Source organism: Chionomys nivalis, chromosome 15, assembly GCF_950005125.1.
Source record: "Chionomys nivalis chromosome 15, mChiNiv1.1, whole genome shotgun sequence".
NCBI lineage: Eukaryota > Metazoa > Chordata > Mammalia > Rodentia > Cricetidae > Chionomys > Chionomys nivalis.
This window is the reverse complement of record NC_080100.1, coordinates 23754518-23775715: the sequence shown is the minus strand read 5'-3', so window position 1 is coordinate 23775715 and position 21198 is coordinate 23754518. Positions and strand designations below refer to the sequence as shown.

General features: G+C 34.3%; 1 protein-coding gene across 2 annotated transcripts in view; it reads right to left on the bottom strand.

The window, feature by feature from the left end:
• Nucleotides 1-21198, bottom strand: part of Nipbl (NIPBL cohesin loading factor) — a 155818-nt gene that overhangs the window by 64759 nt on the left and 69861 nt on the right. For both annotated transcript variants that reach the window (XM_057789441.1, XM_057789442.1), the window contains exons 6-10: nt 20564-20715; nt 15537-15697; nt 14731-14827; nt 12185-12811; nt 3138-4745 (exon numbers count right to left, since the gene is read on the bottom strand). In XM_057789441.1, coding sequence (XP_057645424.1) covers nt 3138-4745; nt 12185-12811; nt 14731-14827; nt 15537-15697; nt 20564-20715 — 2645 coding nt within the window. The remainder of the gene's footprint in view (nt 1-3137; nt 4746-12184; nt 12812-14730; nt 14828-15536; nt 15698-20563; nt 20716-21198) is intronic.

The window sequence follows — 21198 nt, the reverse complement described above, 5'->3', positions numbered from 1 at the left end:
ATTCTGAGACATAACCCACACTCCCCAATCTAATGTACTGCCTGGAAGTAAATCTGAGAATGGAAAGATATTTCTACTAAAGTCCTAGCTAGGTGAAGGCTGTGGTGCACACCTTTAGTCACAGCACATGGGATGGGGGCAGGGTCAAGCATATCTCTGTGAGTTTGAGACCAGCCTTGCCTAAACCAGCTTCTGCCTCCTGAGTGCTGGATTACCCCCCAAACTACATTCTCTGTAAATATATTCTCTGTGGGTTCCAGGATAGCCAGGGCTACATAGTGAGACTCTGTCACAGAAAACAAAATATCCCCAAAATTCTGCCGATTATAATAGCAGATCTATTAATATATGTATACAAATAATATATATACACACACACAAATATCCTCATCTATCTATCTATCTATCTATCTATCTATCTATCTATCTATCTATCTATCTATCTATCTATCTATCTCTAATAGGTAGATACCTAGTCTATTTATTAGTATACTTATTAGTATGACCATATCAAGCATATACATACAAGAAACATGCATTAGCATTAAAAAGATGTGGAAAAACCATGCAAAATAACAAAACAATTTGGAGTTTGAATCTTTGTAGTTTGTAGCTCCTTCTCAGCAAGTGCCTTTGCCCCCTGAGCCTTCTCACTGGCCCCATAATATACTCTTTTTGCTTGCTTTGTGTTTTGAAACAGGTCTCACTATGAAGTCTTGGCTGTTCTAGAACTCACTCTATATACCAGGCCGGCCTACAGGTCACAGAGATTTCCCTGCCTCTCCCTCTCCTTCTTTGTATAGGATATCATATCTAGTTTTGGTGGCCAGAAACTCCTTATGTAGACCAGCTTGGCCTACATCTTGCTGGGATTCTCCTGCCTCTGCTGCCCAGGTGCAGACGGTAGAATCACAGGCTTGCACCATCACACCCACCTCTACACACTTCTTAATGGTCTTTAGCAGCTGTAAAGGACTTTGTTAAAATAGAGCTTCAAAAGTGAGGCAGCTGACACTTTCCACCTTTCTACTTACTCTATTAAATTATATACATATTCTTATTTTAAAATTTTATTTATTTTATTGTGTGTGTTTGCATGTGTCCATGAAGTGTGTATAAGCCTGGCATGCTTGGTTCAGTATTTGTGTAAAGAAAGTAAACACAATTTATAAACTTAGCTCTCTCTTTCTACATGTAGATTCTGGGTCTTGAACTCAGGCTGCCAGGTTTGCACAGCAAGCACCTTTATTCTGAGTTTTTTCACTGGTTTTTCATTTGTTTGCTTTGTTTCCTGAAACAGTAGAGCTAGTTGGCCTAGAACTCACTCTGTAGACCAGGATGGCCTCAAGCTCACAGAGATCTGCCTGCTCCTGCCTCCTGAGTGCTGGATTACCCTCCAAACTACACTCTCTGTAAATATAAGATGTCCCAAAACCTTCAGTGAGAATTAAAGGAAATCTTCACCTATCAAACAAGCAAACAAACAAACTTCATTTAAAAGAAACAATTCTTGTGCCAGTCATATACTCAATACCACTTTGTATTATTTTAAGAAACAATTGCAGAAAGACACATTCAAGTTAAATACCACCTATTAGTTTTCTAGTTCTGCCAGGCAGTGATGGCGCACGCCTTTAATCCCAGCACTCGGGAGGCAGAGACAGGCGGATCTCTGTGAGTTCGAGGCCAGCCTGGTCTACAAGAGCTAGTTCCAGGACAGGAACCAAAAAGCTACGGAGAAACCCTGTCTCGAAAAAAAACCAACCAACCAACCAAACAAAAAAACCAAAAGTTTAGTTTTCTAGTTCTGACTGCTCTAACAACCCAAGAAGGGCACAGATGATAGTGATTCAGAAAGTAATCTTCATTTTTGAGAAACAAAAGTGAACGTTTGATATGAATCTAGAAAAAGTAAAACCAGATTAGCCATAAATCACTTTGAATGAAGAGACTTTTATAATACTATTTTCCTTGGTAGACAGCTCCAATAGTATGCTTCAAATAGTCATAATTATACCCTCCTCTTCTACTATACTGAAATGTTACACAGTCAAACTCTGTGATGATACAGATCTTCTCTGTGCTGAACAATATAGTCAATAATCATACTTGACTACAGAAAAACAGATTTTGACATTTATGTTAATTTCAATTAAAATAGCCCAAAGGCTATTGACTACCACACTGGATAGTAATTTTAGATTTCATATATTTGTTTATAAGTATAAATTTAAGTTTTAAGTGATGGTCACAGAATGAAAACCTAAAATTAAACAAACATTTTGCTTTACTGCCTTCAGAACTATATTTTATTTAGATTGTATTATCAGATTAAACCCAGGTTAAGTAGGTCTTGCCACATGGAACCATTAAAAGAAACCCCAAAACCAAACCTGTATTTCAAACAGTTATACAAAGGAATAAGATTACATTTTCTTCAGAAACTGCAATTATATTCTCAGACTTAATTTTAGTCGGGTAACTAACTAGAGAACTTAATTCAGCAACCATGCAAAAATACACCAGCTTCAACTTCACAAACCAACAATTTAAACCAGTTTTAGAAGGAAGCACCATTCCCTATCTTTTTATATTCTTAAGTTACAAAACCTATTTGACCAACTGCCTCCCCAGGAAAAAACTTTTAAATAACTTTATAAATAATAAAAATTAAAATGATTCATTAATAATTAAAACATAAAGCCTACAGTGTATGACAATTAAAAATCATAAAACTTGTTCTTGCATGCCATATATAGCTTTACTGAGCTGTTTGAAACTAAGTACTTCATTGAATAGTGTATCTCTATAGTCAAAACATCTTCTTAAGTCTAATGTCTACCATAACACATCATGCACTTGATTAACAAGTAATTTTCAGAAATACTGGAAAGCACAGAGAATGTCTTTCTACACCCAGACAGAAAGTAAAATTCATGACTGCTATGACTAGTTGAAGTACACTGGAAGAAAAGTTTACTAAAAAAACTTAATTTATATTCCTGAAAATAATTCACTGCTGTCTTATATGAATCCTGCATTTTCATGTATCAGCATGATATGATTCAGTTTTAAAGATTTTTATTGTTTATATTTAGCAATCTTAAAAAACACAGTGACAGTGGGAGTATTCTTACCTTTATTTGACTTGGATGGCTTATTCTTGATAGACTTAAGGGAACTTCTTGCTTTATCCTCTCTATCTTTAATTAGCTTCTGGACATCATCCAGCGACAGTTTTTGCAGAACAACTACAGGCTTAGCGCCTTTGTTTAGATCTTCAACTAATCCCATTTTTTCTACTTTGTCTTTCTGCTCTCCTTTCATGTCCATTTTCTTAGTTTCCTGAGTAATATTGCCATCTTTATCCCTCTTGATTTTTGGAATGACGAAATTTTTCAATGCACCAGACCTGCCCCCCAACAAATAGCTTGGAAATTCAGCCTTATTGTCAGTGTGCGCTTTATTACTGTCTACTTTACTTCTGTTACCCTCCGTCCTTTTGTCATCTTTACTATTTGGTGATTTAAAACCAGGTCTTGACTTATTAGGATCTCCTTGTTTTACACGAGGACTATCTGGTCTTGATTTTTGTTCCCCAGGAGTTCTGTCCCGTGAGTCCCCTGATTCATGCCTGTGTTTTCTTTCTAGCTTCTCAGGTTTTGAACCATCAGATTTAATGTTATGTTCATTTCTACTAGAAGATCTCAGTGTTTCTGGTCTTCGAACCCTTGACTGATCCCCCCGATGTCGTTCTGACTCACCCCTGTCGTCTGATTTCTGTTTACTATCATGGTCACGTCTTAATGACTCAGATCGCCCATCAGGTCTCTGTTTTAAGGCTTCAGCTCTTTCTGATTTTAAGCGAGGTGAGTCAGATTTGATATCCTGTTTATGCTTAGACACATCGGGCTTTTTCTCTGTTGATGGCTTTCCAGCATCCCTCCTATTTTCATGCCTGTGTTTTGGGGTTTCAGGCCGGCCTTCACCTTTTTGCTTTGGAGTTTCTGGCCGGCCTTCACCCTTTTGCTTTGGAGTCTCAGGTCGTCCATCACCCTTCTGTTTTGGGGTTTCAGGCCGACCTTCACCCTTTTGTTTTGGAGTTTCAGGCCGGCTTTCAGCTTTCTGCTTTGGGGTTTCAGGTCTTGATTTTGTTGTTTCTGACCTGGTATTGTTTTGTTTGTTGTCATTTGGTTTTGTGTCACACAGTCTACTTTCATTCTGCTTAGGCTCAACTACAGTGCTCTCATTTTGTTTGGATTCTGCAGCTTTGTTCTCATTCTGTTTAAGTTCTTCTGCTTGGGTTTCAGTTTTAGCTTCTAACTTACTTTCATTTGACTTTGTCTCCACCAGTTGGTTTTCATTTGGTTTAGATTCTGACAACCTACTTTCATTTTGTTTCGTTTCACTTTTGGAGAGCTCAGGATCAGACTTTTTTTTAGGTGTCTCAGGATGGTTTTCTGGTATAGACTTAAGACTTCCAACAATATCTTCCTGAAGAACAGAACTGGGTGCATCATTACACTGTTTGATTTCTTCAGGCTTTTTTATGGAGTCTGAATCCTGAGTTATAGAAGCCTGAGAGTCCACTCTTCCTGCCTGATGAAGATCAATGCTAACCATTAATGCTGGCCTTGACCCATTTCCCGTAGAACCCGTCTCCTGAGAAGCTGGTCTATTACCTCCTGTAGCACCCCCAGCCTCCTGTGGGTAAGAATCTTGTTTTCTTTTTTTCAAAGGTTTATCTGAAATTTAAAGATAAATATTCAATATCAGTAACAGACATATTCTTATCTTACTAAAAACAAAATATATTTTTTAAAACAGGATGACTACTTTTAAAACTAAAATTTGAGATCTATATGCTTCTGAACTTCAATAATTAATACATTATTTCAACAATAATTCAATAGCATTTTGATTACATAAGTATAAGAATACAAATGAATAGACCTTGTAATACACACATGAATTAGTTTATATATAAATGACCCAAGACTAGCTATAAATCATATTTTCACCTTAGATTATTTTATTATTAAAACAATCAAGAGTCCCAACTCTGCCAAAAACAATTAAGAACACAATCTTTTACTACATCTAATAAGACATATAAAACAGAGAATAAAAGTAAAATGTAGATGCAGTTGTGTCACCAAAGAAAAGCAAATGATAGAGTAACAAAATACCCTGATTTTGCCATTATACTTTAATCCAGAATTCACACTCTTCAGATGTTAATTAACAGTGCACATGGAACTTAAAAGCTAACACACAATGTTAAAAATAAAATCGAATAAAAAAGTTATATTATAGGCATTCTCAGAAACATGGCTCTTTTTTTTTTTTTTTTAAAAAAAAAAGATAAATCCTATCTTTCTGTTTGTGTGTTTGAGGGTCTATACCTTAACCTGGGCTAGAACTTATAACTAACATAGCCCTGAGTGGCCCTGACCTCTGGCTCCTCCTGCCTCAGTCTCCTGTGAAGGAGATGATAAGCACTTTACTCAGATAAATTTTGTGTTGAGCAACTTTCATGGACAAAAATGTCTTAGGGCTTTTCATTCTAGTGGTTTATATTATCGACCACAGGGGGAAAAAAGAACTACAGTATTCTGAAATATAATAACACATTTATACTAACCCAAATCTACTATATAGTAGACTGTGAAGCACTTTTTTTTTCTTTTTTTTTTTTATTCTTTTTTACTTAAAATTTCCAACTGCTCCCCGTTTCCCATTTCCCTCCCCCTCCTCCCACACATTGCCCCCTCCCCCCGCTCCCCTCCCCCTATCCCCACTCCACTTCTCCTCCCCCTAGTCCACTCCCCCTCCCTCTCGATACTGAAGAGCAGTCCAAATTCCCTGCTCTACATGAAGACCAAGGTCCTCCCACCTCTATCTAGGTCCAGGAAGGTGAGCATCCAAACAGGCTACGCTCCCACAAAGCCAGTTCATGTATTAGGATCGAAACCCAGTGCCATTGTCCTTGGCTTCTCATCAGCCTTCACTGTCCGCCTTGTTCAGAGAGTCCAGTTTCAACCCATGCTTATTCAGTCCCAGTCCAGCTGGCCTTGGAGAGCTCCCAATAGATCAGTTCCACTGTCACAGTGGGTGGGTGCACCCCTCGTGGTCCTGATTTCCTTGCTCATGTTCTCCCTCCTTCTGCTCCTCATTTGGACCTTAAGAGCTCAGACGGTTGATCCAAATTGGGTCTCTGTCTCTCTCTCGATCCATCGCCAGATGAAAGTTCCTGTGCCATTCTCCTTGGCCTCTCGTCAGCTCTCATTGTCCACCACATTAAGAAGCACTTTTTAGCAGCTATGCATTTCTGTTTGTTTGATTCTATTTCTAACTCAGAAGATTTCTGGTTCACTGTCTATGAACTGAATCTTCAGTTCTAAAAACAGTAGATTGGTAGTACCTTGTAGTTTTTGTCTACACAATTTATTGCCTGAACTCCTTGACTATGTTTTAAAAGTCATTTTTAGTTATTTTAAGAAGAGAATTTCTAGACTCTCTGATAATATCCATTATTTGGGATATACTATTTAAGTGAACACTGTTACAAGGTAAAAACTTCACAGCAGCAGGTGAGACATCATTATTTTACTGTAGCAGAATAAAAATCCTGAAAACATTTTTAAAAGTTATACTGTGTCTTTTATATACCAAATTTCATTGTTTGACTCTCTAAGACAGAAGGAGCAGCTCATTCCAGTATAAAGTCTAATCAAATGTAATGAAAATGTACTTCAGGGCTCAGTGCTTGCCTAGAGTGCACCACAGTACAAGTTTGATCTCCAGGAGACCACCCCCGCAACATACAATCTGCTCTTTCTGTTACACAGAAGTAAAAAACATAGTCATGCATGCTCCACTTCTAAAACAACAACAATAAAATGTTATCATTATTATCATTACATTGTTTTCCCAAGTTCCAAATAACCTGCCAGCTATGAGAGCCTTTAACTCCAATACCTGAGGAAAAATTCTCAGAATACTAAAATCATGTTTATTGAATTCCTTTAAAATATTGTCACAAAATTTTTAGTCTTGCCATACACCACATAAAACAATTCCTAGATTACAAACAGAATGTCTTTACTAAGATTATCCCTTAATCCTTTATGACAAATCCAAAAATTCATACAACTTAAGACTTCTACAGTTTCAAGGCAACAAATTTTGTGAATGTCATTAAAATAGCAACTTAATCATATTTTGAAACTAATATAATTAACCCCAGGCATCTAAAAATTTTTGTTAAATCTGTGCCTCATTCTTTGATTAGTATATTTTTTCAGAAATAAATAATAAAAATTCTTAGAATTTATGGATCATTAACTTCATTTTAATTTACATCTTGTTAATAAAATAAAAATTTGGTAAATAAGTTATTTCAAAGAAATTTTTTAAACTAAAGATTCTATGAATAACAGCAGAAAAGATAGTATGTATATAAGCAATGCAGTAAAGACTAAGAAAGAATCTTACATTTTTTATTATAAAGAAAACATTGCTGGATACAAAGTTTTAAACCAGCCTCCCTCTTCCTCTTCTCACCCCCCTTTCTCTCTTACAGTCTCATGCTGGCTGTGGGACTTGCTATGGTGTCCAGGCTGCCTCTTCTCATCTTCCTGCCTGGCCTTGCAACTGCTGAAATAAAGGTATGGGCCACCAAACTAGGTCTGAATTTTTCATCTGTTGAAAAATACTTCATCGTTTCTATGAAGCTAGCAATATTTTATCATTGTTGCAGGGAGCTGGGGGGAACTGGAAGAGAACTTATTTTCTGATTTCAGGGTCTGCTTCAGTTCTCCCATGGCTCTGGAAGGATAAAGACAGCTCACCTTTGCCCACTTCTGTTTGTCTTTACTGTATCATGACCTATATACATACCAATGGAAGACCATCTGTACAGAGTAATGTTAGTATCTGGGACACTGATTACCTTTAATTCTGAATCTTAACATTAGCTATCAGAATTTACCATACGCCTGAAGAAAATGTGTACAAAGAATAATTTCAACACCATTTGTCACCTAGTTGTGAATATTTTGAAAATAAGACTCAACCTTCCAAAACTTCTAGCTTCTTTGTCTTATAAGAAACAATTTTTAAGCCGGGCGGTGGTGGCGCACGCCTTTAATCCCAGCACTTGGGAGGCAGAGGCAGGCGGATCTCTGTGAGTTCGAGACCAGCCTGGTCTACAAGAGCTAGTTCCAGGACAGGCTCCAAAGCCACAGAGAAACCCTGTCTCGAAAAAACACCCACACCTAACCAACAGCACAGGCCAGGTGGCTCGCTGTTTTACTCTTGTCCCAAAGAGCAGTACCTCTCTTTCAAATAATAGTAGGTAACTTAGTTTGACTATCTCTTATCTGTAGTGTATGGGACTGAAGTGTTTCTGATTTTCAGTTATTCAGACTTTGAAATATTTTCATGGACTTTCCTGGCTGGACACTCCTAATCTCAAAATAACAAAATTCATAATGCTTTGGAACCTGAAATTTTAATGCTCAATATGTTTTATATGTGAGAGAATTCTGGATTTATTTTATTTGGGGGGGGGAAGCAAAGATGCTCAATCTATATTTTTATATATTTCATATATAAAATTTTATATATTTACTTCTTATAAAAGTTACAGTCAGAGTATTTCAACATTATAACAAACATTAGGAAGGTAGGCCATTCCTTACATTTGGTGATATGGAAAACAGACCTTGGGAAAAGAAACACACAAAGATAAGCAAAGGAATTCATTTGATAAAAAGAAAGAATATTTAGTACACAAAGGACAAATATAATTCTGATAGGTTATCCTAGAAGCAAAAATGAACAGTTTGTTTTCTTTTAAACTTTATTTTATGTACATCGGTGTGAAGGTGTCAGATCCCCTGAAACTGGATTTTTCAGACAGTTGTGAGCTGCCATGTGAGTGCTGGAATTGAACCCGGGTCCTCAGGAAGAGCAGTCAGTGCTCTTAACTGCTGAGCCATCTCTCCAGTCCCTATGAACAGTTTTTTTTTTTTTAAATATCAACACATATAATTACAGATGCTATAAGTATGAACAAGGCAGATCAAGAGAAACTTAGTTTGGGAATAGTGTAACATTGGGTTGCAATTAGTCTTTTAGTGTATATATTTATGATACCCAAAGAAAGAACAGGTTAAAGGAACACAAAACCTAACATCAAGAAGAGCAGTTTTGCCTGGGTGTAGAACCAGGTAATCTTAGGCTTAACCATAACACATGTAGAATACTTAAGACTAACCTATTACTTTTCTTGAATTCCAGTTATCAGCTTCTATTCTTAATTATAAAAAACAGCGTTTTAGTTTCTGTTTTTTGTAGAAATCTTTTTTCCATAACAAATAATGTCATGACAAATAACTCAGACCCAAGAAAGGGCATGCAACAAAACTCCAGACTGAACGAGTACTTCAGTGTGCTCCTTGTAATCAGCAATACAACAAAAAGTTGTCAGAGCCATACTCTAGAATACATTAAAAGTTAACTTTAGACTTTAGTTTGAAAACATCGAAATAATGATAAGAAATTATAAATTAATTTCAAGTGATTATTTTATCTTTTCAGGGCTCATTTAGTAAAAAACCAACTTCAGAAAATTACACTTTTACTGATAACTATATGTGCACCCTTGAAACACTATAACATACAATTTTAATCTCTCTATTACTTCCATATAATTTATGTATGACATAATAAGAACTGATGTTAGAAAACAACTTAAAAATGACAACTGTGACATGAAGTTAGCAAGGTCTACTTAATTTTTATAGTCACAGAATGTATATGAACTTTCACTAAAACTATATGCAGCTTTGTCCTCTGAGTTTTAGTTAAATAGCCACACAATCACCGATTACGGAGAAAACTATTTAAATGATTCAAAGTAAAATATGTATTACAAATTTCTGAAAGAATAAATTGTAATTGCTTTGTTTTATTCTCACAAATAAGTTGGGGGGGAAAGTAAGTTTATCAATAAGCAAATTATGCTTAGTATAATTACATTTATTTTTACACCACTTTCTAAAAATTTTTATTTTATGTGTATGAATGTTCTGTTTGCACATTATGCCTTTGTACTACATGTCTGTCTGGTCCGTGTGAGCCACATGCGGGTGGGTTCTGGGAATCAAACCTGTGTCTTCTACAAGAACAAGCATGCTTAGCTGCTGAGTCATTCTCCAATCCCTTCACTCCACTTTTAAAAAAACATATTTATCTTAGTTTTGCTCATGTATGTGTGTTTATGTGTATGTATGTTATGTGCACACGTGTCAGCTGCCTTCAGAGGACTGAAGAGGGCATTGGCTCCCCTAAAGGAGTAGTTAGAGGTATCTGTGAGCTGCCAGATATGAGCGCTGAGAACCAAAGCCTAATCCTCTACAGAATTTGTTCTTATTCACCAAATCATCTCTTAAGCCCCCCATTCCACTTTTAAAAATAAAATCTCTGGTTTCAACAAATATGACATAATGAAAATCGAGAAAAAGTAACAAAAGTGTTTGCGATTTCTTGTCAACAACTACTAAAAATCATTTAAAACACTACCCACCTCCCCCTTTTTTCCAGAACAGACTCTCCCTTAACAAAAATGAAATGCCACACAGAAATTTGGTTCTCTACACTACTACTATTTCTCGTTGGCCAATATTTGTTTCAAAACTGTCATAGTAGTCACAAATTTTGTGTAGATCAATATTATAAAGAAAAGCTGAATAACTTAACATACACAATTTTTATAAAAGCAAAGAATACAATACTCAATACAATCTATACTGAAACTCAATCACAAATTAAAAAAAACAACACTTTCTTATCTTTAGCAAAGATTTATGACCAAGGTTTTCAAAAGGCAAAATGCAAAACAAAACAAAAACTACAAAACAAAAAAAAACCCCTCAACCATAAAAGACTCCAGTTCTCTAACCAGTAAGATAAAGACTATTGTTCCTATTTATGATTTACTCTGCAAACATTATAGTATAATAATTCTCCAACAATGTTGACAATTCATCATGACAGAAGAGATAACATGAACCTTCAGCCTATGTCTTAAAGTAGAACACAATTAGTGATGAACCTTTCACATAACAGAGAGGCAAAATGAACTCTTCAATATCAAGAAATAAAATTGAACTATAAAGCATGCCTTACATTTGGATAATCAAATGTATACACACATTGGTAAAGATATCAAATTCATAAATTATACTAGCAATCCTAGTAACTCATGTATCTTGCTTAAAAATTTTAAGGGATTCTGTATCTAGCATTCGTCAAACAATTAAACACTGGAGAGTTCCTTTTTCGTTTTTTTTAAAGATAGGGTTTCTCTGTGTAGTCCTGGCTGTCCCAGAACTCACTCTGTAGACTCAGCTGGCATTAAACTCAGAGAACCACTTGCCTCTGCCTCCTAAGTTCTGGGATCAAAGGTGTGGGCCACCACTGCCCGGCAAGGCTTATTTCAATTTGATTATGAAGGATAAAGCAAGCTAACAAGCTCATAATACAGGTATACCTTCAAACTGTGCCCATTATATACTAATCCAATAAAAGGCGAACACTTAATTGTGAACACCATCAAATGATCTTTGATCCTTAGGATTTGATATTTAATATTAGCTTAAACTTTCTAAAACTTGTTATAAAAACTTTGCATTATCAAAATAGAAGAATTCTAAACCAAATGGAGTATGTAACTTACTAATAAACATACACATAAGATGTCAGATATACCCATTTTTATTATTGTTGTTGTTGTTGATTTTTGAGACAGGGTCTCACTCTGTGGCCCAGGTTGATAGCAAACTCACTATAAAGCACAGCCTGGCTTTCAACTTGCAGCAATTTTCTGACTACTGCCTCCCAAGTACTGAAATTACAAGCATCAACCATCACACCTAGTTTGTGCCCTGCTTTAAAACAATTCAATGGTAATGAACCTAATTCTGTCAGCATAACTTAGAGAAAATAAGTATAATATTGAAATAGCAATGCTTGTTTTAGTAGAAAAGTAAAAATAAAATCATATAGTTCAAAATTGATAATATATAATTGTTTCAGATAATGAATGGAGCTCACACATGAGAAGACATAAGATGTGCGTGCCCCTTGTTGAAGTTGGAATAAAGAGATTTCTTACCTTTATCTTGAACTTCCTTTGAGAAGCGCTCCCTTTCAATGGCTGATTCTCTTTCTATCCGCTCAATTTCAGCCAGTGCATCCAATTCCACTTCATCATATATCGGCCCCTGCTGTGATACCTGTTGCTGATTCTGTACTACAGAAGTCTGTGGTTGTTTCGTAGCAACTGAAGTGTTCTGTTGTAAAACAGGCACTTGGTTTGCTGGAAGGAATGCTGTTTGTTCTTGCTGCGACAAACACTGAGCAGCATTAAGTGGGCGGTTTACGTCCTGTGGAGTAATGGGTGTTTTTGAAGTCTGTCCAGGATACTGCACATTAAAAGGAATATCATTTTCTGAAACATTGCTATTTTCCATACCAGATAGCATATCCTCTTGCTGGTCCATATCTGAAGATTTTACACGAGAAAGTCTTAACGTAAGTTTTGTAGAGTCCTTGGTTGGAGAACTAATTATATCATACATTGCAGCTTTCTCATTCTGGTCTTTTTCATCCTTGCCTAATTTCATTTTCTTTTGCTTTTTTTGTTTTCTCTCTGGAGAATCTAGCAAGATATCTGGAGGAACATCTCGAGGTGATGAACAAGGTAAAGACTGAGATTGTAGAATTAAAGGTGGTCTTGATCCTAGAAAAACAATTTAGCAGAAATAGTTATGCTACTTTACACATTTTATTTTTGCGCAATAAAATATTAAGTGATAGCACAGTTAAGTTGGATCAAATACTAAGAAATCATCTAATCCAAGGAACTTTGGAACTGTAGCTTGAACTATAAAAGATACATAATATACTACTTCATTTAATTTTTGAGACATAGAATCATGCTACCCAGGCTGGCCTGAACTTGCTAAAAAACCAAGACTGACTTAGAACTATTGATATTGCCATCAGCTCTCTAATACGGCAATTACTGTGTGTACCACCCTGCTTGATTAACTCATTTATTTTTAAGAAATTTCTTGAGCATTAATGTCACAGTTTTGCTGAAAAGGATCCTGTTCACAGAAGTTAAGAAAGTTTTATAAAGTTAAATAGCCAGCAAGCATGAAAAGCTAAGGATCAGATTTTTCTGTCTGCATTTTTACACAGTACTATGTATGCTTTTTTGCTTCAAGTTTATGTGGCAAATTATATATATATATATATATATATTAGAAAAAAGCTTCAAATTTCAGCAATTTACCTTAAAATTAAATTAAAATAACAGACAATACACTAATATTTTAAGACTATTTGGAAAACAACCTGATAAAGTTAAGTTTAGGCTTTTGACATATAATGCATTTAAGATATTGTTCAAGCTGTCATTTTGAAGTTTTCTATCATTTATCTACCTATGATCCATCTTCCCCTAAGTGTCAAAAGAAAAGTAAGATAGTTATTTAGATTAACCATCTGTTCCTTTGTTATCCCTTCCTAGAACCATCAATAACTTCTTACCTTGACAATACTTGAATGGTAAATAGCTAACTGTGACGGAAACTCTACAAATACAGTATCTTTGAAGTTTTCTTTTCTAGAAGTTGGATTTTTAAATCTCTCAAAATGAATATATTTATAGAAATAAAATACCACACACTGCAGCTTTCTCACTCTTGTCTTTTTATCATTCTTGCCTAATTTCATTTTCATTCTTTCTTCTCTCTCTCTTTCTCTCTCTCTGGAGAACCTAGTAAAACATCTGGTGAAAATGAGATCTTCAACCTATCTTGAAGAGATAGGTTCAGACTTTACTTTATAAAGAATGTCCTTGAGTTGGAACATTGCCTGCATAAAGAAAAAAAATGCTTTACCATATGGGACAGAAGCCCATATTAAAACTTACAAGGAAATGATAAATCACCAACTATCTTGCAACTTATTACTACCTTTGTCTTCCTTCGTTTTTTTTTTTTTTCTCTCTCTCTCTCTTTTTGGTTGTTGTTCCTCTGTGTAATAACCACGGAGGTCCTGTCCGGGAACTCTTTGTAGACCAGTCTGGTCTGGAACTCACAAAAATCCGCGTCTGCCTCCTGAATGCTGCACCACCACTGGCTGGCTTTATTACCTTTTTTCTAAAGACAGGGTCTCATGTAGCCTGGGCTGCCCTCCCAAGTATTGGAGTCAAAGGTCAAATGATAAAAGTACAGCGGGGACACTGACAGAAATCTTGAAAAGGAAGCACAGGAAGGAGCCTGCAGGTACAACATCGACTCAAAAAACAAAATAAGACAAAACAAAAAACAAAACAAAAAAGAAAAACCAAGAGAGCTAGCCAATTCAATATGAAGTAAATTTTTTCAAGTGGACAGATGAATCTGATTAAACAGTTCAAACATTTAAGAGAGGTTAAGAAGGTTATGACTGTGAAAGGTCATTAGATTTACTAGTGAGAATGATATTGTATTGTATATACCTAAGAATACTCTAAGAGTTTACTGGGATTTTGCAAATATAAAGATGAACAGTTTAAATAAATTGGAACAGACTCAAATATCTAGATAATTGGTCTATATCTGCCTGAAAAATGAAAAACAGAGAAGGAAATTCTAGTTAAAATAATACCTTTAGGTGTTCCATCACTTCCAGCAGGAGAACACACTGGCTGAGGAGACCTCAAAGGAAAAGATGTAGCATTCCTCATTGTTGAAGAATCACCATCCTAAATATGAAACACAAAATTTCTATTTGAATGCTAGGAAAGGCCTTACTGAAATCTTAAGGACAACTAATAGAGACATAAATTACTGACAGGTAAAGTGTTGAAATTCAACAATATAATTCTTCTGCACTTTTCTGTTTTCTTCATGGTTTATCTTAGAAGAATTGAAACTATCCAAAAGAATCAACACCCTATGCATGACAATGAATAAAGAAAACTGACATTATGAGCATGCTCCATTTTGGTTTGTTTTCTATAAAAGAGATATGTGAAGAATACCCTATGAGACTATAAACATCTTGAGAGCAGAGTTCATTGTCATCTCTGTTGTGGTTACCTATAAGAAATTTACATAAAAGTGCAGTGACATTTACAATACTAAAATTTCTAACATGTAAAATATCTTAATGAGAAAATGTTAAATATGAAGAAGGGAAGAAGTCCGAATATAATTTAGAAAGAAAAAAAGCCAAATATGAACAAAAGTTTGCTACCTGAGAAAATATTTTGGTATAAACACTATTAAATTAAAACTAAAATTTAATCCTGCTCTACAGATTAAGACCTAGGTATGGTGTTCATACCTAGATTCTTAGAATCTAGTATAATTCTCAAGGCAAACTAGATATCCTTCACCTGTGCTATAAAAATGCTGGGCTACAAGACAGATATCAGTCGTTACCGCATTTATAACTAGTACATCACATACATCACTACTTAGCCTGTGCACCATGTGTAGGTAGTCGTCACTTGAGCCATGTCTAGGGTTATCAGCATGATGATTAGCTGAGTTGCCAGATAATGGACCAGAAACTTTGTTATCATGGATGTTTCTCAAGCCACCAGCAACAATAGGACTTGATACTGATGCTGGAATAAAACATTTTAAAAATATAAAAATCAATGAGAGGAATTCTTAGAAAATAATTACAAGAATATTTTAAACATATAGAAATTACAAAGAATATAATGAACATTTATGTGCTGATCTTGGATACATAGCAAGTTTGAAAAAAGCATGAGCTATTTAGGACCTTGTATCAACAAACCAAAATCTAAACAAAACCACAAACACTGACAACAAATCTTAACAACATGATAGATGTCATTCAGACCCATTTTTAAAAGAAGTGTAACACCACAGACACGGGCAAAGCTCTCTATTTGTGTTTTCTCTAGTCTCTTCTCTCTTTATCCCATAGGAAAGAACAGTTTGGATTCAGACCACTCTACTTATGCACGCACATCTTTATACTCTTATTGTAAATAAATATATTCTCAAATAATACAAATAAGTACTGTTTTGAATATAATGTGCTAAATGGCTTGCTTATAAATCCATTTACAACTTGCTTTTATTTTTTCAGACAGGGCCTCATGTGGCCCAGGATGGCCTCAAACTTGCTATGTAACTAAGGCTTTCCTTGAGCTTCTGGTATTCCTTCCTCTACCTCCAAATGCTGGGATTACAAACCTGTGCCACCACACCTAGTTTTATGCAGTGCTGGGGACAGAATCCAGGGCTTCATTAATTTCAGGCATATAACTTCTTTTTTCATTATGTATTATGCTGTGATTTTTCCATTCCGTATATATGCAATCTTAAGTTCATTTGTTTTGAATGAACAATTACATATATTTTGCTGTATAATGTACACAGTGTATTCATTTTTATATGGGAACAGTTGGATTATTTAAACTACTGGGTGTTACTATTTATGATATATACATGAGTCTTTTTATAAATGTGCTTGTAACTTTAAAGACTTAGACCAGTAAATAAAATTACTAGTTACACATGTTTGTAAGTCTTTCTGAATACTTTCAAATAACTTTTACAAATTACTTCAGTCCCTTAATTCAACAGTAGTATGTGTAAATTCCCACTGCTTTATATACTTACCAACAATTTTTTTGGTTGAGGGTAAAAAATATTCTTGATAGCCATTTTACTTTACATTTATTAATTAGCAGCAAAGCCAAGACTTTTTCATTTATACTGCCACTCATATTCCCTCCTTATTACCAAGTCATAGAAAAGGTTTCTACATTTTAAAAAAAGTTTTATAAAAATAAAATTTACTTTTACATATATAGTGGGTAAAAGACCCAATTAAGCTTTCTTTCTTAATTGTCTCACCATAATTAAACAAATAACACCCCTATTATATATAATATACAACAGATACCATATATAATAATTTATATGTTATATAATAATTTATATATGTTACATATAATACACAATTATATACTATACAGTGTATAATTAAGTATTATCTCCTAGTAAGATACATATGAAGTTTTCATTTGCTTTATGGGTATGTTTCTAGACACTTTATCACACTGCACTTTAGCATACTTTTTTTCCCATGTCTGTTCTAACAGTACAACAGATTTGATTCCTGTTATATTGAGCTATTACAATACTCCTTTCAAAAATTATCCTATCCAAAAAGAGAGGCCAGCTGGATGTGTTAATTCATACCTCAAATCCCAGCAATTCAGAATCAGAGGCAGGCAGATCTCTGTGAGTTAGAGGCCATTCTGGTCTACAAAGCAAGTTCCAGGACAGCTATGGCTACATAGTGAGACCCTTTCTCCAGAATAATCAGAAACCAAAACAGAACAAAATGAAACCTCCCAAAAGAGGCCATGAATTTGAAAGAGAGAAGGAGGCATATATGGGAGGGTTTAGATGGAGGAAAGGGAAGGGGAAGCGATGTAATCATAAAATAAAAACATCACGATAAACTGTTCTGCCTATTCTTAGACTTCTATTCTTTCATATGAATTTTTAGGAGTTGCCTCTGTTTCATAATACACTCTGCTTCAAATTTCTGGCAATGCTATACTGAATTAAAAGATTTGGAAAAAGCAATCTTTATCTCAATATTCTTATCTATGAGAGCAGCACAATTTCACTTTTTATCATGCTGTTAGCAAAGTTCATATACATCTTTCACTAATCACAAGACATCTTGCAGTTTTTGTTAGGAGTGTTACTGATAGTTAAAATAGTATCTGTTATTGCTTATTGATATGTAAAATATGGTTAATTACATTCAGGTACAAAGAATGTCTTTATTAAACATAATATCTTTTCTGTAGCCTCTTTTGAATTTTCACCAAGATATTTGTATACCCAAAGTGGTATTTCATTTCTTCCATTCACATGCATACATATGTAAGTATGTATATCCACACACCGACATTAGATATGTAGAAAGGTCATATGCGGCTCCTCTATTGTGTAGGATACCCATTATCCACTAAGTTAGAGTGGTGTTCAGATACTCAGGTAAAAAAATTTTTTTTAAAAAAAATTTCTAATTTGTCACCATTAGATACCCTATAGCAAGATAAAGCTGTACCAATTTATTATCATTCAGTAATATTTTTGAAATAATGAATTAAATTGCTTTGAATGTTCTTTTGGCCCCTATGAAGGAGTTTACAAGATCCTCTTGTTCCTATCAATCTGAAGTAATAATTAAATACTTTAAGTATTCCACAAATTCCTAACATATATCCAATTTTGTCATAAAGGCTGGTAACATTGAACGCCTAAGTTTTTAGAATTTTGTTTCCATGAACATGAATAACAGGATCATACTCTCCTTCTCATATTCTTCACCTCACCTAATTTTAGAATTCAATTATTATTTAATTTTATAAAATAGGTTGGGAAAGTGCTGATGTGTTTCTTTTTTTGACAAAATAGTTAAGGATTTGAGCAACTCATCATTAAATGCTCTGGAAACCTGATTTAAAAAGGTGTTTTATCCCTTAGCCTTTTGAAAGAAAGTTTTAATTTACTGAGTGAGGTAAATAATTTATAAACTATGCAAACTGCTTTCCAGAAAATTTGTATAAACTTTTTCCTTAATAAGAATGTAAACAATGCCTGACGGTGATGTGCATGCCTTCTCCCAGCACTTGGGAGTTAGAGGCAGGCAGAACTCTGGGAGTTACAGACCAGTCTGGTCTACGAGAGCTAGTTCCAGGACAGGCACCAATGCTATACAGAGAAACCCAATCTCAAAAAACAAAACGAAAAAAACGTAAAACATTTACTGATTCGATATAATTTTATTTCAATTGACAATATATCGATTTACTTGTTACTTTAAGTTAATAATTATTTTAAATACGAGTTAAACTTTTCTGTATTTGTTGTCTGTTTAATAAATAAATCGCTTATTTTTAGTTCTTAAGGTAATTTTTGTCTTGTTTTTGATACTGTATATAGAATATGCACATATACACAACATATTAATAATTTTATATACCTTGGTATATAAACAATAATTGTATATAATATATACTTATGTAGTAACATATTTATATTCTCATGAAGAAATTTTGGATAATCTCTTTCTCTCTCTTTTCTCAAATCTAGGTATTCAGTCTGCTCAGAAACAGGTTTTTCTCATTCGCCACTAAAATTTTGTAATTTTATTGTATAGATTATTTATCATTCTTAGATACTTATTTCAAGGAGTCATCTTTTTTTGTTTGTTTGTTTTTTTGTTTTTCGAGACAGGGTTTCTCTGTGGTTTTGGAGCCTGTCCTGGAACTAGCTCTTGTAGACCAGTCTGGTCTCGAACTCACAGAGATCCACCTGCCTCTGCCTCCCGAGTGCTGGGATTAAAGGCGTGCGCCACCACCACCCGGCTAAGGAGTCATCTTTTGAATGAAAATTAAAACTATTACAACATTCCAAGAACAAGTATAAAGAAACCTTAAAAACAGAATCACTGGATGATGATCTCTCTATAAGATTACTAGAAAATAAGATATTTTTAGTATTAACCCGGATTATCTAGTAATTACAAAGTAAAAAAAAATACATGCTGTATTTAGATCAGTGAACACATAAGACGGTACTACCAGTCCTGTAGACTTCCAAATGTAATACATGACAAAGTATACATCACTTATAGAATATCCTTGCAAAACTCATATAACACATAAATCCCTTAAAACACGTTTTTAGCTGAAAGAAAGTATGAGAACAAACCAAGTCATATTATGAGAAAACAGTAACGTCTGGGATATGACATAAAGACTGCTAAATCCTCACTACACACAATTCAGAGCCAAGACTAGTCGATAGATCTGTAGTCCAGCTACTCAGGAGGAAGGAAAGTTCAAGGTAACCAGAACAAGTTTACTGCCAGTTTGGGTAGCTTAAATTCTGCCTCAAAATAACAAGAAAAGACTGTAATTATTGTTCTTGAAAATTTGTTTCTTAAATATTTATTTAAAGAGTATAAGAATTTGTACTGCTAATAAATTACTTAGTAGTTGTGAGACAGTATATTCTTTAAAAGATAATAAGTATAAACGTTTTGACAATAAACTGAGAATAGTAATTCAACTCAGAAAATTCTGTATTAAAACCTCTAATTTTCTTTAATTATAAATATAAAATAAAATGATACTGTAAGAAGAAACTCAACTAAAAGAGTTCTAAATTTCATAACAAAATATAACTACATAGTAACCTAATCAAAGACTCAATGACAATGCCTCATTTACTCCAAAGATAAATCACCAAAAAATAATTTAATGTTTAAAATGATTTAAGCCATAGTTAAAATTTTTGACAAAGTGAACATCATTTTGTTTATGCTTAAAAATTATTTTTAAAATGAGCTTGTTTGGAATTAAGGTTATTTAGGTATATCCAATACTTAATGTAATTATTTAGGTAACAAACAACTTTCTTACCTTGCTGCATCTGTTGATGTGTTGTGTAACTTGAAGGATGGGAATATGGCATGTATCCTGCAGGGCTCTGTGGGGCATATGGACTAGGCACTGGGCTATTTTGTTGTGGCATAAATCTGTTCCCAGAGCTTGTCTGTGGTGGCACAAACCGGCTAAAACCCAAAACCCAAATGAAGTATATCAGGAAAAGAAATCAAAAGGCTATTCCTTGAAATTTAACTGTGACTAAGTTCTTTGAACTTCAATTTATGCATAAAATCTACACAAACAGAAAATAGCAAAATAATACATAAATTATTCACACTGATCATGAGTCACATCAAATAACTAAAAATTCACTTCTTTTACTATGTAAAAATCAGCATTGTATTTAGAAAAAACAATCTATGACTCTTACGGTTTGTTTCCCAAATTTTGTTATTTATGAAAACCTACATCAAACATTACTTTTCTCTGTTTTAGGTGGTAATGCTGCTGGGAATTAACCCATTGAACCAAGGGTTTTGTAAATTTTAGGTAAACACTCTACTAGTGAGCTGCATTACCACCCCAAACATCATTTATTTTATCAAATATTTTTCTATGTGAAATTCAATTAATAATATGGTAGTTTCTTTAGTTAATATATTATATTA